Below are 18703 nucleotides of genomic sequence, written 5' to 3'. Positions count from 1 at the left end.
CTTTCGATTTTTACAAATTTCAGATTTTTCGTTTCCGTGTTATGATTTTTTTTAACTTATTTATTTAGTTAAAAAAGGGGGTTTCAAGTTTTCATACAATAACTCGAAAACACTTTCATCATATCTATTGACGTAATTTCCCCTTTCGATTTTTATAAATTTAAGATTTATCGTTTCTTTGTTATGAATTTTTAGACTTAAAATGAGGCGAAATTTTACGGCCAAGGACATTTATTCGTCGAATCGTTGAAAACGGACCATTTGTTATAATGATCGACTAATAAATACTAAAGGTACTTAGTAACTTTGTCAGAAAAGTGTGTTTTGAACACTATAGAAGTGTATGGGTGAAAAATCAAGACAACAAACTTAGTTAAACTTGATGCAGCCTTGATAGTGCCAAGTTTTTTGCATTTTTATTAACTTTTTTGGGGGATTATTTGACATGTACAAATGTAGTAGACGTGAAGAGATGAACACTTCATGGCAGTTTCTATTTACTTTATTTATAAATTATCTCCCCTGGGTTGAACCTTAGAACAACCAACTCTTTGGAAGGCTATTGCATGTGTTTTGTTGCTATGATTCTGTGTGGTCAGTTTAAAAACACACATTTAATCGAAGTGTCAATGTCCTTAATATTCTATTATTCAACTGGGAACATTCTTTAAATTTAGAATCACGGTGAACGAGATCTGAAGTGATGAACAGGTTTAAAAGTGCATGCATGTTTAGTGTCTTCTTTTAACGTAGATTTATGATAAACGTAGAAATACGAATTTTGGAATGAGCAACCAGTGCAAGCATGTATAATTTCCATCAATCAGTCATTGATTTTTAGAAATCGAAATAATGTCATTGTACATACATATTCTGTCAGCTGTTGTAAGTTTATTTGACAGTATGGGGAAACATTAAATACCCTATCAAGAAATTTGTACTGAATTTAGGCAACAAGGAGATAAATGTTTAAAGATTGATTGAATATACCATATTAGGAAAAAAGAACTGAAAAGTAATCTGACAAACTTCTAAAGGCAACATAGTCTAGATTTCCCCTTCAGGAAATGATATCATATGGAATAGAATATATTTTGTTCCAATGGAAAGGTCCTTTACATAGCATAAATGACACTTACTCTGTACATTACAATGATAATAAACATATTTAAACAGAGAGAAAAAGGTGTATATTCAATATACAAATGTATGTACATGTACATGTAAGACTCGAAAGTGTTAATTGGACACTGACATGTGATGGGTATGGTCTAAAATGTGTAACCCGTACCCATACCAACTTTTCCCCATACCCAAATACTATTTTGTCAATTATTTCATTATTACATAATATTTCCAACTGAAAGTTGGTACATAATTACAAAATGATATGTTTGTTAGGCTAGATTTTGTTATTTTTAAAATTTTTGTAAAAAAAAAAGATTTTTTTTCAATTTCCCTTTTCAAGAGGTCAAAAATGTGAAACCCAAAGTGCGCTATTTTTATTATATATACAATTTCGATATTGTCAAAATTTTCATTGATGATCAATTAAAATGGCATTAGACACTGTTCATGAGACTTTATTTTTCATTCTGGATAAGATCGTATCCATTCTTCACTGGTATGGGGATTGATTGATTGATTGATTTTCAGGGTTTAATGTCCGAGCAGCAATATTTCAGCTATATTCAGACGATGAACATGAAATACGGGGATTGACGCTAGATATGCTACGGAATTCATACTGAATCACTTCTTTTTTAAAACAATACCAAATCTTTCAAAACTTTATCCAAAGTCTTAAAGTAAAGTTTAAACCCCTTAATGATTTTAGGAAACCATAAAATTTGGATAGGAAAGTGAGAAATAGTCAATAATTAGTTTGGTACGGTAACTTCCGGTTACACATTTTAGACCTATTGACTTCAGAAAACCGATCAAACAAGAAATATTAGAAAAATATACATCATTTTCTTGATTAGAAATGAATTGAAATGGATTTTTCCACATCTCATGCAATTTTCAGTCCTTAACATACCGTAAGAATGAATATTTTAGCAAAATATTATTTGGGTATGGGGAAAAGTTGGTACGGATACGGGTTACACATTTTAGACCCTACCGATGTGATGGTCAACATTGAAGTATATTGGATGTGTAAAGCTAATGCATAGAAGTATGTTGGTCTACAAAGTAGTGCATTGATTGATATTTAGCAAAGATGCAGAAGTGCTTTGATATTTGTTCAACATTGCCGTGAAAAAATTTAATTTTACTTGCATAAGCAGGAACTGATGTTACTTGGATCAACTTTTCTTCTGCATCACAAGTATTTCTCCTTACATTACAGTCAGTATATTGTTGCCTTTATAAACAAATGGAACATATAAATTAACCAGTTTTGATTGTTAAGTACTCATATTAATGAAGTATCATATCTAAAATAGTTACTTAATGGTACTCATTTTAATCTGATACCATTAATTGCTGTTATGGGTAACTAAAGATACATGTACATTGTACATGTACTTACTACTATTTGATATAGGGTTTTCAGGCTTAGATACATGTATAGCTAACTTCTTAAATTCTTTGGAAAAAAACCCATTATACCATGATAATACAATGTATTTCTATACAGTGTTCTAGGATTCCTATTTCCCATTACCTGGGGCAAGTGAAATTTGGGTCAGGGAAAGTTAGGTACTTACATGTAGTTACACTTTCCAGTGGCAAGTTGAAAACTTCATATGCTGTAAGGATTTGTTTTGTTAGGAAAGCAGTCATTGACTGAGGGAAAGTTGATTTTATATGGATTTTTCCCTAGGAAACCTCAATTTCTGAAAAATCCTAGAACACTGCTATAATTTGTATCAACATTTACTTCTTGGAAGTATATTTGAATATTTCAATTTTATTAGAATTACATCAAATACTTACATGAAGAGTAACCAGAAATCATAGTATATGTATTTTACATGCTTATACAAAAAAATCTATACACAGCCAATCTGTAGAGTTACATACATTTTAGCTAGCTAGTGTAGTCAAGAGCTATTTCCATGTAAAAGGGTCTACTCATCCTTCTAATAGTGACTGACAGTTTCAAACAGTTTGCCACTACACTTGTATGTATAGAAACAAATGGAAGTAAAATTATTTTTTTGGTTTTGTATAATTTCCTAAATAATTTTAAGTATGAAAGGAATGAAAATGAATTTCTTTCTGATTGCATGCAGGCTAGTATCATACCTGTGGAATCATATTGTTAAATTAAAGAATTTCAAGATTTTTGTTAACAGAAAGAGTCTACATGAAAATCCAAACATTTCAGCAAAGTGCAAAAAATGGAACACTAGTACTTTGCTTTTGGCAGTCAGTCATTTTTTACCAATGCACTTTAGCTTATGACCATCGTACTTCCACGTGACCCATCAAACCTCTGCATCCCAACACGGTTCCGAGTATTATATATATATAATCTAATTTGATTTTTAGCAAGCGTTCTGATTAGTTGGTTCTCTTTGAGCAAACCAGATTATTTTATGTTATCTGACCTTTTACTATGACATCATGCATTAGCCTTGATTGCTCCACACACTGTGATGCAAATCAGGTTTTGACATGTGTTAAATATGCAGGGGCCCACTTGTCAATGGTCCCTAAAATTTATACTGTGATTGCTATTGTTCTGGCATGCAATTCTGGAATAATTTCTTCTTTCTACATTCCTGGTCATTTTTTTAGTTTATTAAAATGGATAGTACATGTAGTTCTGCTTTGTTGAAAAAATGATGGTCAAATCAATAATGGACTAGAAATGATGTCAAGTGTGGTCATCAAAACATTTGTTTTCAGTTTTGTCTATATCAGACTTGTATTATGTTTATTAAAATTTTGAAGTTGAAATTCAACTACTGTCCTCATATACAATGTTGCACAGTTTTAACTTAGAAGTATTCATACAATACATTTTGACCAATCAGAATCCTCATGAACGAGCAGTCTCAGAATGCCATACAATTTCTGTGTCAATGCATTTGTACAATTTATTTTTTATTTGAGAGAAATCTTTAAAGATTTCAACATCTACATGTAAATGCAGTAGATGTGGAACTTTCATATGGAAGGATCTTTTTGACCCAGTTTAAAGGAGAAAAGAGGTTGTTGTAGGTGGATTAATACAAATATACATTGTTCAAATGTACATTGTGTATGATAGTGGTTGGTATAATTTTGAAATTATTCAATATAATGTTTCAGAAAAATAAACCAGAAGTCTGAACCATTTAACTGTGGACCATTGGAACACTTATAGTTATGAGCATCTTCTACATTAGACCATGGTAGATAAATACGATGAGGATCTTTATGAAAATCCATTTTTCATAGCTTTACAAACAAATTTTAAGTCTTTGAATGAAACTGCAACTCTTAATTGCTGGACAGTAAGTATGTATGATAAAATGAGGTAGGTGTAACCTGTAAGGAGGACAAGGTTGAATTTATTGATACATGTATTTTTAAAAATGATAAGGAAAAAAATGAAAGTATGGTGTACAGTATTTTTCTTTGTAATTTAACAATGAGACGTGAGCTATATATTAACAGATAAAAATTTTGTTAAAGATACGAAACTAGTAAAGATCCTTATTCTGTTTTGCAAGTTGACTTCCTCATGTTCCTGTCAGACTGAAATCAGGCTCTCAGCGCACCTAAGGTCAAAGGCTAAATTTGTTGTTTCGATTACTGTAGGATTTTGTCCCCTATAATTTACATTTGCTGATAAAGGAAGTCATTCCAAAGCCTTTGGACCTAAGGTCAGATACCACAAGTAGAAATATTCTGGCCTAAAAAAAAAAAACAAACAAAAAACAAAAAAAACCAAAAAAAAAAAACAGCATGCTAAACCAGTAGTTTTGTTGTTAGTCTTTTTTTCTTTCTTGATTTGTGTCTAGCACATTCTGGCACTTTAGAATTAATGTTCTTGCAATTGTATCATTTTTATACACTAAACATTTTGGTTTATTTAATATGAAATTTACTGGTAGTTTGAATGTATTAATTCGTACTTAACTTACAATGTACACTGTACATGACATAAATAATGTACTTGAACATCAGACACTAAAATTCTTTTAAAGTGTTTTTTTTAAGACACACTTTTTTAACACCTTAAACGAAATAGAGATATGTGGATGAAAAATGGTTTGATACAGTTATAATAAAATAATAATGATAATGACAGGAAATGGGAAAATGGAATTGGTCTCAGTAAGAATCAGGCAGTATGAAAATTATATGAAACTATTCGCTATTTGTCATTGTAACTTGGACTTTTTATACCATCAGTATGAATAAAATTGTAAAATGGATTATAATTTCATTGAAATGCACTGCAAATGAACATTGCAAAGCAAAAGGCAGATAGCTCTATCAAGAACCTCAATTTATTAATACCATAATGAAAGTATTCAAAACATATCCAGTGATGATGAGGTCAAATGGTTGATATTTCTAGTAGAAAACTTATTTTGTAAGATTGGTGGTTTTTTATGCATGTTTTTGATTTTTATTACATGTATTTTGCCTAATTCTTACAAAGAAATGTACTTGAAAAAATATTTACCTTGACACAATTACATGACTATATCAGAATTAAAAACTGAACAATATTTTTCTTATTTTTCCCATTTGAGATCATCAGTTATTTCTCTTTTTAAGTTTAGTACTACTTAGCTGTAGATTTCACAGATGTACATTTTATCTTTGTTAAATTATCTTAAGCTGAATCAACTTCTCAAGATTACATGTAGACTTTTGTTATTTGTAGTTGTGTATTCCATGCTATTCTACCATAGAAGGAGGAAACTTCACCGAGTCTGATGTCAAAGATCACGTTATTCTCCCTCCTAAATCTGACAGTGAACTTTATACCACATGGACAGGAAAGGTAATGCATAAATCTTTTGTCCAATATAAATCTTTTGTCCAATATAAATCTTTTGTCCAATATCTTTTATTTACTAAAAAAAGATTAAAGAATTTTTCATACAAAAATTTGAATTTAGTTCAGTGATAACAATTAATTTCATGAATTTTTAAAAATGCTAAAATTGTATGGTAATTGTATATACATGTACATGTATGTGGATAATTTATTGCATTCTATTAGTATTCTAGGCTTCATGTAAATGTTCAGTGTCCATGGGAAAATGTATACTACTAATACATTTTTTCCTCAACAGATTAGTTTGTAACATGTAATTAACTTTTGAGTTAAAATGAATCACTTCTTATAAAGAGACATTTAGGGCTATTCCAGTAAAATTTCCCTGGAGGAAGTGGAAGGCCACTTAAATATTTAAACCTTGGTTGGGAGTATTTTTGATATTTTACACAATTTAATGCATTTAATTGCCCTTATTACTATGGTTTTATTATACCGTAGTCCTTGTAATATTTTTATTTGCTCTGGGTGACAGGGAAAAAAGGAGTCCTCGTATATTGTCAATGGTAAATAATGATTTTTTTTTTCAGAAAGTTTTGATCAGTGATGGGAAGATACAGATCAAGGTAGAGAATTCTGATAATGTTGTAAGTCTCACATTTGTATCTTTATAAGTATTTATGGGGGAAAGATATTTCTGTCATCAGGTTTTTTGCTTGGTCCAACCTTAAAGTTAAAGAAAATTCATGTACCAGAAATAAAATTCATGTGCCAGAAATAGGAAACCCTGCCATCCTGCAGATTTTTTTGGGACCCATAGTATATCAGACCCTTAATTTTCATTTTAACATTTTTGGACTCATTTCAAGTGCATATTACTGTATTGGTCCCTACCTATTCTGGTCAGTGACCAATCATTTGATTTTGAGGTAAGCCAATTGTGACCAATCCTGTGCTACCTACAGGCATATTATTCTCAATTACTAGGTGCCCATATTGTTTGAGGAGACATTTTACAACAATAATGAGGAAAGTTACAAGGTGTTGTGTGTGGAATGGCCACTCAATAAGATTCTCAAGGGTAATGTATCAGAAAATCATTTGAATACTTTTCAATTATTTTTGTGTGTGAAGGTTACTAAACAGTATTATTGACTTTTGGAAAACAGGATATTTACTGAGTGCTCATGTAAAGCTAGGTGAATATTCTCTTTTCAAAATTCACTGATTTCCAAAGCAATCAACAATAATTGTTTTATTTTAATAACCTAATTGAAAGTCAAAGACATCATTAATGTCTCAAGTCAATAACAAAATTAAGTCAATAGCCTCTGAAATTGCAGATCTGTAGCTTCATTTGTGTTTTTTTTCATAGGTACATGTATAGATGTGTATTGTTCATTAGAAATGTTTATCTATTTGAAAAAAGTAGTTTTATTTCCAAGATTTCTCTGTTTGTTTGTTTTTTTTTGTTAAGGCAACTTGTCTTTAAAAGCTTTAATGTGACATGCCTTCTACTTGTATATTACCAATAAAACTATATCCAAACTTTTGTAGTTATGGCAAACTTATACATTGTATTTAATTTTTGTGGATTCCACCTGTATTGATAATATGTTTTGGGTACTGTGATAGTACTTTTATTCATGACTACTAATTTTTGTGGTTCAGTCAGATCTTAGATTCTTTATTTGGTTGATTTGACAATATTAATTCTATCATACAAATAAATGGCACATTTCTTTTTCAAAAGGAAACGACCGTGCGGGTCCGGGTGTCATAAGGATAGGCCTGCAGCAGCGCTAAGCTTGTCGTAAAAGGCAACTAAATAGTGCTCAGAACCCTGCCCGTGAGCTAGGGCGCTCTGCCCACAGAGCATTTGGGTTGTGTGCCCCAGGTGGTGGAATGGGGTACCCCTGGTGTGTTACATGCTGGGGTTGTCAGTTTATAATACGGAAAACCTGACCGCAAACCATAGTGGTGCACCGTGTTGGGAAAGATGCCATGTTCCACACACGTTAAAAAACCCTACTGTGGTATTCTCCCGTAGTAGGAACCATAGGGCTCCGCCACAGTAGGCTAAATTGCCCGACCCCACCCACCTCTCCTTCGATTTCCAGTGGCAATCAAAATTTGTCGACCCCATTATCCTTGTGTCCCATCCCATTTTTCATTTTATCATCCCTTTCATGTTCATCGCCTGAATATAGCTGAAATATTGCTGCTCGGGCGTTAAAATCCCAACAAACAAACAAACATCAGAAGAAAACATATTTCATGATTTGATTAATCCACAAAAATGATGAAAATTGGTACTCCAGAAATATGAGAACTTTTACAATATTTCTTATAAACCAGTGTTCTATCTATTTTTTTTTCAGAAAATGTTAAGAATGAACCTTTGAAAAATGTTGCAAGACCAGCAAGTTACGATGAGTGTTGTAAACTTCTGTTTGGTCACCATGGTAAAGTATATTATCCTCATTTGCACAGTGAAACTGTTTAAACAAAATGAATAAACTTGAAACTTGTCTGAACTGAACAGTTTCATAAGTCCCTTAATTTTGAACATCAATTGAACAAAATGGTCTTTGAAATTTTTAGTAAAAACAGATTTCACAGTACATTGTCATGAATTTGTATTTTGTTTTTTAATTAGGATCTTTGGTCTCTGGTGTCTTAGATCGGTTGATTTCTTGAAACTGAAATCTAATTATGACCTAGTAATTTTTTCCATAAGATCTTATATGAGTGACCATCAAAGGGAAAAACTACAATATAGATAATTTTTATTAAATTGTCTACAGTGTCTAAAACTGGTAAATCACTTCTTCAACCAAACATACTGGTACATATAAATGTAACAGAAAATGAAAATTGAATACCAGTACTTTGTAATTCTTATATCACAAAATTGTCATGTTTTTTTTAAGGTGGAAAAAGAAGTCAAGATGTTCTGGATAAGTTACTGGACTCATTTGCAAAGTCTTACCAGATTTCCGGGGAAAAGTTTATTGATATTGTGGTAAGAAATGTATTCAACTTATATTGAATGACATGGAGAAAAAGGGAATGTTTTGAAAATAAAATGTTTACCATATTCTGTTGAAAAAGTATCAACTAATCAGCAAGAAAGAAAAGGCTTCTACGAATTTCAAGTTTCTCATAACAAAATGCATAAGATTTGAAATCGTTATGCAAATGTAATACACCTTAATTTTATTTTTTATTTTGTACATTTGAATATGTCTTTGTACATGTTGTAAATGCTAATATATAGGGTATGAATTGAAATTTTATGTAGGACATTGCCTCTACCCAGTATACTAGAGTCATGCAGTCTATTTTGAAAGACTCAGTGGTGGTAAGTTTTATGCGTGTAGATATTACACTCCTCCTTATTGCATCTCCCGATTTATTATATAGATAGCAGTGTTTTATTGAATGTTCCCAGTGAAATAAATTTTGATAATTCACACTGTGAAATAAATTCGGTAATTTCACTTTCGGACTTCCTCCTGCCAAAATGTCACAACTTTGAAATCAATCTGCTGTTCACAAAATTTGAAATTTTTGTTGGAAATAGCAACAAATAATCAAGGAAATCTATATAATAGATAGGATATTCAATTGGTTATCATGAATAACCAAAATATGATCACTCATGCCAAGAACGCAGTAAGATTTAACTCGTGCACGGAATAAGTTCTGCACATTCGTTAAATCTATGCGTTCTTCGGCACTCATGATCATATTTTGGTTATTCACTCTTTCCAATGAATTATCCTATTATTCTTCATTTAATGTGAGGGATACTTTTCCACTTATTCTAACATTCTTGCCATTTGTTCAAAATGAATGGTTAATATTTACATTGTCCTGGTTCAAAAAATTTCTTAAAACTTCTTAAAATTTTTTTTTTTATATTTGCATAAATATATTCTTCAATAGTACTGCAAAAATTATTTTCTTGTAAAACAAGAAATTCAATAGTATAACCAATGTGTTATTAGAGAAGTGATTTCGAAAAAAAAAAGTTGCTTAACAATTTTATACATTGTATTTACACCATGAAAGATCAGATTCCTTCTCAACTGTGCCTGTGTATTAAATTATTACATGTAGGTCAAAAGGAAGATATATGTTAATCATGGTGTCTGTTCCTCTGTCCATAACTTTGTTGTTATAGTTTTCTCCGTAACTACTTATCACAGCCACCTGTTATTTTGTCATAAGCTTTACATAGGTGTGCCATATTATTGGATTCAATTTCAGACTGAAGCAAAAGCACCTTCCTATTTGACGATTTTTGTTAACATTTTACCATATAGTTACTGGAGAGTGGGGGTATTCTTTAGTGATCTTTTATATTTTGACCATATGGATGCTGGGATAGGGATTCCAGGATATGCTTAAGTGACCCTTGCTCAGAATTTCTAGTTACTGTGTAAAATACTATTGTTTGCGAGGTACCAATTTCCTTGGTTTTCATGGGTGAGCCAGACTCGAAATTTGGTTCCCAGGGAAAAGCAGATTCCCATTGATGTGTATACTGAAAACCTCAAAACCACAAATTCAAGAATCCACAAACTTGTGTATTTTCCCTTATCCATGAAAATGCGTATCCATGAATAAAGTACTTTCACAGTATCTTTTATATACATGTACAAAATGTATTACAGAGAAGACAGGCTCAGGCAAGCCAAGGAAACATGGACAACTTAAAGTTTGCTGTTGAGGTAGGTCAAATTTTCCAACGTTCATGGTACCAGATCCATATTTTGTTCATTCACAAATATTATTTAACAATTATTTATAAATATTAATATAAAAATGAATATCAATTTCAAGAAAATATCAGAAATTTAAAACTAGGTATAAATTTCTTATACTGATAATGATGTAGTAAAAGTCATGTACTTCACTATAGGAAAGTTGTGTCATTCTGGTCACATAAAGAGTAATCTGAAAATCCAAAAGTATTGTTTCACTTGGTAAGTATTCTAATGGGGATGGAGCATCAAATATGTCCTACATATGTAGATTCTCTGCCAAAACATGAATGGTTTAAAATCTATCTGTCAGAAATGATTTCAGCCATTAGGAAGTCATTGTCTGAAATTTAAATGCAGACATGCAGCATTCGTTATGGGAGGTCCCACAGATTTCTGTTGGCCGAGACATCAGTGATATTATAACATAGTGGTGAATTATCAATGAAGTCAAATGGTAATTAAGTAGTTAAACTGTTGACAAATATATAGCTCCATCCCTCAAAGGAACACCTAACTTCATATTACTGGTAAAATTACACTTGAAAAATGAAAAAAAAACATTAATCTACATGTATATAATAACAATGAATTGTGATGTCTATTTTTTAGGCTTATATGATGCAGTTAATCCATAAAGAATTGTTCCAGGTCATTGTTACCAATGTTTCTAGTCAGGACACTGAAATCAATAAGATGAGAAGAAACCTAATGGATATCACTCATAATAATTTAGGTGTCAACTCAGAATTTGTCCAGAATATAGTTCCTGCCAGGAAAGAATTAGTCCGGTTAAATACTTACTCCACCCCATTTGGAAGGATGAGATGTCTCAAAAAAGTTGTTTCAGCATTATGTAAACCTCCCAAACAACAAAATTTAGGTAGGTTTGTGTGGGGTTAGGAGTAGTATGTTAGTTTTCTAGTCCCATCTTTCAGTAACTTCGATTTTTTTTGCAGTAACTTGAGGATAATGAACAATATGTTCAATTTCATGTCTCTACATATACTGTGAAAGTATTATTGTTTGTGGGGTTCCAATTTTCTTTGCTTTTGTGGGTAGGCCAAACCACGAAATTTGGTTCTATACAAAAAGGAGATTTCCATTGAAGTGTATACTGAAAACCTCAAAACCACGAATTCAAGAATCCACGAACTTGCTTTTCTTCCCTATTCCATGAAAATTGGTATCCATGAATTAAAGTACTTTCACAGTAGGTTAATACTGTAAAAAAATGGTTTTTTTTTAATTTATCATTTTTCTTCTAGTGGTGAAACTGGTTGGTTTATGTTGATATAAAGCAGTGGATGCCATTTGACTGCATTTTCAATCATTTTGGAAGGTGTAAATGTTCTCAACTTATGGAAAATTTGAACATTTACAAATGTAGTTTGACTCATGCATTAAGATTAAAATACATTGTACATGTACTTCCCCATTGTTAACTTTTTCATCAATCTATCAACTAACTGCTAATTCTAGTAGAGACAAAATTAGATTTTCCTGAGGTTTTAAGTTACAAGGTTATCCATTTAAGAATTTTTAGGATATGTTATTAAGAAATTTAAAAAAAATCATAACATGTTCACCATTTTTCATTGTAATTTCTGTGGTCTGTGTGGAATACTTTTCCAAAATAACATGCTAATATGTATATGCAGGAAAACTTACCCAAAGCTTTGTGAGCCAATGCAAAATTCTACTTATCTTTGCTGAAATTTAATCTTTAACTACATGTATCTTTATACTTGTTTAAGTATAATTCCTACTTGTTAAACTGGGCTCAGATCACACATAAAATTAATTTCAACTACATCTAAATGATCACCTTGTGCATATATTTTTTTTATAGAAGAGTCTGTAGTTATGACAACAGATGACTTTCTGCCAATGTTGATATTCCTTATTATCAAATCTGACATCCCTAACTGGTGAGTTGCTTGAAGGTGTTATCAAATGTATAATGCATATTGTGTAATGTCCCGGCTCTGTCTATTACACCTTTATATAAGGAGTTTTCTGTACAACTTTCTATCACAGCCATTTCAAATTTTAATACAAGATGATATAGGTCTGTCATATTGTGGGATTTGATTTCAGGTTTTGGTGAAACCAATTTTCTTTGTTATGACTTGATTTATATTTTGACCATATATTTAAGTTTGGGTGTGGGTGTATTACTAACTATATAGTGGATCCTGGGTTACAGACATTCTTGTTTCTAATGCAGCAGTTTATGCAGGGTTTCTGTTCGGCCCTAAGTAGACTAGATATATATTGATACTTCAGGAAATCTCATGTCACGGTCTGGATACCAAAAAATGACCAATCAAAGCATAAATCATAAAGGTTCATTTTTTTATTGTAGGATGGCAAACTTAATGTACATGAAGCACTTTCATTTCTCAAAAACAACTGATGATGATGAATACTTGTAAGTATTTACATGTTGTTAATGATAAATGAAAGCATTTTCACATTGACACATCTGGTGTATAGAATCGTTACAGGTTTTTTGAAAAATAAAATGTAAGTTCATCTAGCCACATGTAGCCATTTCAACTTGATTTTAAGGATTGAATATTTCTTTTTTTCACGTTTCATTGGCGTGTAAAAGCGCTGACCATAGCATATTTTAAATGAATGGTGCTAATACTTCATGTTCAAAATGTACAACTGTTTAATGCTTTTACATGCCCATGTAACATTCAATTATTATAATGACTTTTCATATGTTTCTTATTTTATTTCCTTGATATTTTAGATTTCCTTAGAAAATATGCAATACACAGTGATCAATAAAAGTAGTGGGCATGACCTATATAAATAGTTACAAAATGTGTTTCATTGACTCATGAAACATTTCGTGATAAGCCAATTATCCAATGAGATTAGCATATTTTAATGATATAAACAATAAATGTAATTATTCTAAAATAAAATTGTCTGCAATTCCCCCTTCAGCACTAGCTGGATTTTCATGATTTCCACTTTAAATCAATGTAAGTATTTTAAAATACATTTAGTTAAAAAACCTTGCTAGTTGCTTTTTGTTTGTACTTTCAAGACATTGAATCACAATTTTACTACGACTTTTCTTCACCAAGAATTTTTTCATTTGACCAGATATTATCTTACAACAGTAGAGGCTGGGTTGGAGCACATAAAGAGTGGGCAACTGTTAGAGGAGACAAATAAATCTAATATTGTGGTATGATAATATAAGATAGGAAAGTCATGGAATGAATATTCTATAGACTGCAATAGACATTGCAATAGCCATCCTTGTTGCAATTTTTTTGGGGTTACACTGCCATCAATAAAAAAGAGTTGGAATTTATAATAATATTCATGTTCTTCATTGTCTGTCACACTGTTTATTAATTGTTCTGGTAGTACAGTAGTACATATGAACTATTTATCCAATTTTTAATCTAATTTGGATCATTAAATATGTCTAGTTTCATAACCCTGTATTTAGCATTTATAACTCTAGCATTATGACCTTTATTCTGGTAGAAAATCGGGTGTCTCCTGTTATTAATTTTTTTTTACAAAATTTGGACTTCAAGGATAACTGTGTTTATCAGATCATCCTCTATTGTACCACACTATATTTCAATCTTGTCCATCAGTCTGTCTGTTGGAATTTTCTGTAACAGATTTCTAAACGTCAGTTGGAGGGAATGCCAAGATATTTGGTATTTGTTTTTGCACGATGAATTGTACCGTGTCTCCCCTTTCCAGGTTTTACAAAAATGGTTGAGTACCTCATATTGTTCAACATCTTGCTAGCTATACTAATAGCCAGTCAGTATATTAGAAACAAGAATGAAAGATATTATCACACTTCAGTAAATTGAAAACTGAAACTTCTTCCATTCTGGTTTAATTTGTTCAGTTCTTTAAGACCTTTGATTAATTCAGTTTCAGAATGCATTGAAACTGAAATGGCAGTTATATTTTACTATATGAGTTCAGAGGGCCTTTAATTTATTATGTCATTGAAGGGTTTCCTACCAATGTCAACATGCTTAATATCTTGGAAGTTTAACTGCTGATAATGCTTAGGTATATAGTTGTTTTAAATGAAGGGTGGACATAAAGTAATATATTGTGACAAGAATAAAATGTATATTGTATAGCTATTAAAGCAAAAACATTGAAGTCTTTGTTAGAATCATACACATTTTATATGTGATACACCTCTAAAAAGGCTACACATTTTAATTTTTGTTATTAATTTGCTTAAAAGGTCAATATGATGAAATATATAATTATTCTTTCCAATCTGTGTGCTCTTTGGAGATAATCCACATTAAAAACCCAACAGTTTCTTTTGTATTTTAGTGTCATTTACAGAGTTATCTCTCTTAATTTTGAATTCTACGGAACATTCTACGTAAGAAAAACCACATATTAATTCCTGTATAATATAACATTTTAAACAAAATATCAAAAATAAAAATGTGTAGGCTTTCCAACCATTTATCACATTTTGCATGATTCTTATCTGGAGTGCTACTTAATTTAATTGGGAATGCAGCCACCTTCAAAAATATGTTATCAGTGAAAGGAGGACTATGTACAGATATATTTATATGTACATAGAAAATTTAACGTCCCTTTCCAAAGACAAACAGAAATGTACTTTTTGATAATCCTGTATATAATTAATTTTCTACATTTGTTTAAAAAAAATTGTAGGTATTTCACAAACCAGACAAGAATGAAGTCAGTAGACAGAATTCTAGCAACGTTGTGGAAAGATTTTTTCAGGTGAGATAAATTTTTTAATCTCTCAGCGTTTTATTAATATTAATTTCAGTGTACTAATATTATAGCTAGTATAGTGATCAATGATTGTGTAATTTTTGAAACATAATGATGACATATTTCTTTTGCTTTAGTATGTACAATGTGGTGATGAATCAGCTGTGATAACTTTACTCAGGAAATCCAAGTCAGGACATGAAGACATTAGTCCCTTGATGTGTCACCCTTTGTGTGAATGTGACAAGTGTGCCCGTCTTCAGTCACAAGTCAAAACAGATGAGAATTTAGTCACTGCCTATACCAGAGATGATAAAGGATATACTGGTTAGTATGGAGTGTTTTGTATAGGCTTGTTGCATTATTCTTACATGTACATAGCTTCTTACTTTGTTATATAAATGGATTATCAGATATCTCCAATCCTGATAGTTTTGACATTAGCTTAAATTTACAAATTGGAAAAAATTGAAATATCTGTGAGTTAACTTGTAAGGTGTTTTTTTCTCTAGTTTCTTTATTCAACTATACTTATAATTAAAGTTTTGAAGTTCAACTTCACACCTTTGGTTGAGGAATGGTTTAATTCTTAGGGTTTTAGAGGAGAGAACTTCCACCTTTCTTTATTCTACGCTGTAAATGGTTGGTTAGACCATTTGTGATCACTATACTGTATGTACTTTCGTTTTTTTGGTAAGATTTCCTTTAGACTTCAAATGTTTGCTGATAAATCACTTCTCAATTCATAAGACATAAACTGCCCTGAAAAACTTTCACACCTTCTTTATCATGTGGTACCATTGTGTACCTCTTATTTTGTTTTTCCATCTGAATAACTTTTGGTGTTTCCATTATATTTTCTTGGGAGTAGAGCAAGGGTATCACCCAATGAATGTAGCTCACAGTTTTTTAGTTTGTTTAACTATTGTGTTATATATATATTATATTCTGTTATTTTCCAGCTTTGCACATAGCTGCCTTAAATGGGCAGGCTCATCTAATAGATGTGATAATACAACATGGAGCCATTGTCAATGCCAGTGACTACCTAGGTCTCACTTCTCTTCATCTAGCCTGTCAAAAAGGCTACCAAAATATCATTGTAAGTGCAGCTTTTTTTGTTAAAATGATCTGTAGTGCCAAATTTATCCCATCACAAATCATACTTTTGTACACACCTTCATTCTTCATGCTAGGAAAACATGAGTCAGATCTCCTGTGAAACCCTTGAATTTGATTAGTTAAATCAGTATCACACCAATAATTTTGAATTGATGAATTCAAAATATTACAGTACAGTCTGAGTGCAATGCTCCTTTTCATGTTATTTTCTCATAATGCAGCTGAATAAAATGTATAAAAAAACTGTTTTGTGAACTACCATATTTTCCGTACTATAAGTCGATATTTTTTTTCAGCAAAGTGTCAGCCTTGACTTATCGTCCGCTTCGACTTATTTAAGGATTTTTCAAGAAAAATGTTCATTAACAATTCACTTCATTAGATTTGTTTAGTTCACTTTTGATTGTTTTAATTCAAAATTTTTTGCCTACTGCAATCAACAAAAGCCGTCACTCAAACAGTCAAACCGGCAATTGAATTCGAATATTATTGATCATTGCTGCTATCCTTTATGAATACGATGATGTTAATAACAACTCTGAAACTTTGAAACCGTTGAAATATATAAATAAACTCTAGAAGTTACGTTAACAAAACTCTTTTTTTAACTTGGAAAACATTATCAAGTATTTTGGAGTTATCGGTCCTGTAATATGCAAATTTATACCCATTTATGGTATGTCGTAACACATTCGCACATGATTCAAATTATAAGTAGTTAAGTTGTTATCCAAATGGCTAATTGCAACCAAATTTGCAGGTAACAATTATTTTTTATTGTATTTCGTAATACCAGGTAATATTGTTTACTAATTACTGCTCATAATTATGACCAATTCATCAAACGACTTTCCTGCTTATTTCACACATGGCTGCCCATATTTGACATGTTTATGATTTCGTACTGCTGATGATCTATGGCTTCAGAGAGCCATTGACATGCCATTCAATAAAATGATTGAACTTGCGTACAAAGTACACTTTAACAAAAACACAGATATAATTTAATTCAGAAATCTTATATTTAGTAACATGGCTGGTATAATATGCTGTTAAAAATAAACCGCTCAACTCGGATCTCCACTGACATGTATGATAAAAATGCACACGTCTGACCCTCGACTTGTCTGCTGAATTCGACTTGTCTTTGTTTTTTTCGGTAAACACACCAGTGTACAGTGTATGCCTTGGTAATACTAACTGAGGGACTTGTATTTGATTAGTAAGGGTATGCCAAAATTCGATATGCTCATGTCTATCCAAACTATTATGTGGAAAATATGCCAATTCAATGTTTCTGACCTCACACTGCTGATCAGAGCATATATAAAATCATTACTACAATATTTACCGATATTTTTATATGTATAGTTTTCTAATTTTTCCATGGTAATGATATTAAACACCACTTGTAGCACTTTATGTAATAAAGATAATAGAAAAGATTTTTTGAATAAGTCAGCATACATGATGTATTTTCTTTTTTCTTTATAGTTGTTATTACTACATTTTAAAGCTGATGTGATGTTAACTGATGGAATGGGGAGTACACCTCTTCATTTATGTGTAGATAATGGTCATGAAGATGTGAGTAGGTTTAGTGGTGATTTCAACAATTTTACATTCATTTCTTTTTGATTCATCGTTATTTTTTTTTTTTTTTATCAGCTGACTGTACACTTCAACAAACCTTATCATTGATTTCTGGTGGTACTTTTATGACATACACACCCAAATGTGCCACACACAATTATCATATTCTGTTCAATTTGTATGATTATTAACATATTGTAATCATATAATTATTTACCACTCCTATATATAAATATACATGTATGGATAATCATGCTTAAATGTAAACTGAAACATATTCCAATACATTGATATTATTTCTTGTGGTACTTTTTGCTTTTAACTGTGAACGACACATTATATGACCCAAAAAATCAGATCCGCATCAGTATTGTAGGTCTTGCCAGAAAGTATATCCAGTGTTCCAATTTGCTGATTGGCATTTTTTGTGGTACAGTCGAACCTCGTTAAGTTGAAGTCGAAGGGACCATGCAAAAATGTTCGAGTTATC

General features: G+C 31.3%; 1 protein-coding gene across 6 annotated transcripts in view; it reads left to right on the top strand.

Moving 5' to 3' along the window:
- Positions 1-512: 512 nt before the first annotated feature.
- The window catches only part of LOC148616816 (ankyrin repeat domain-containing protein 27-like), a 55518-nt gene continuing 37327 nt past the window's right edge, over positions 513-18703 (top strand). For 4 of the 6 annotated variants that reach the window (XR_015922303.1, XR_015922304.1, XM_088583905.1 and 1 more), the window contains exons 1-17: positions 513-594; positions 4267-4451; positions 5837-5956; positions 6544-6600; positions 6941-7034; positions 8335-8418; positions 8887-8978; positions 9258-9317; positions 10636-10692; positions 11338-11608; positions 12578-12656; positions 13094-13159; positions 13852-13936; positions 15433-15504; positions 15636-15825; positions 16461-16600; positions 18115-18207. Coding sequence is in view for 4 of the 6 variants with exons in the window: in XM_088583905.1 (XP_088440031.1) it covers positions 4347-4451; positions 5837-5956; positions 6544-6600; positions 6941-7034; positions 8335-8418; positions 8887-8978; positions 9258-9317; positions 10636-10692; positions 11338-11608; positions 12578-12656; positions 13094-13159; positions 13852-13936; positions 15433-15504; positions 15636-15825; positions 16461-16600; positions 18115-18207 (1665 nt within the window). In the remaining 2 variants the exon portion in view is untranslated. Of the gene's footprint in view, positions 712-2285; positions 2353-4266; positions 4452-5836; positions 5957-6543; positions 6601-6940; positions 7035-8334; positions 8419-8886; positions 8979-9257; positions 9318-10635; positions 10693-11337; positions 11609-12577; positions 12657-13093; positions 13160-13851; positions 13937-15432; positions 15505-15635; positions 15826-16460; positions 16601-18114; positions 18208-18703 lie in introns of those variants that run through there. The other 2 variants (XM_088583907.1, XM_088583906.1) reach the window with 2 other exon arrangements.

Source organism: Perna viridis, chromosome 5, assembly GCF_037379345.1.
Source record: "Perna viridis isolate PV_CMFRI_1.1 ecotype Kerala chromosome 5, ASM3737934v1, whole genome shotgun sequence".
Lineage (NCBI taxonomy): Eukaryota > Metazoa > Mollusca > Bivalvia > Mytilida > Mytilidae > Perna > Perna viridis.
This window is presented reverse-complemented; position numbering and strand designations above follow the sequence as displayed.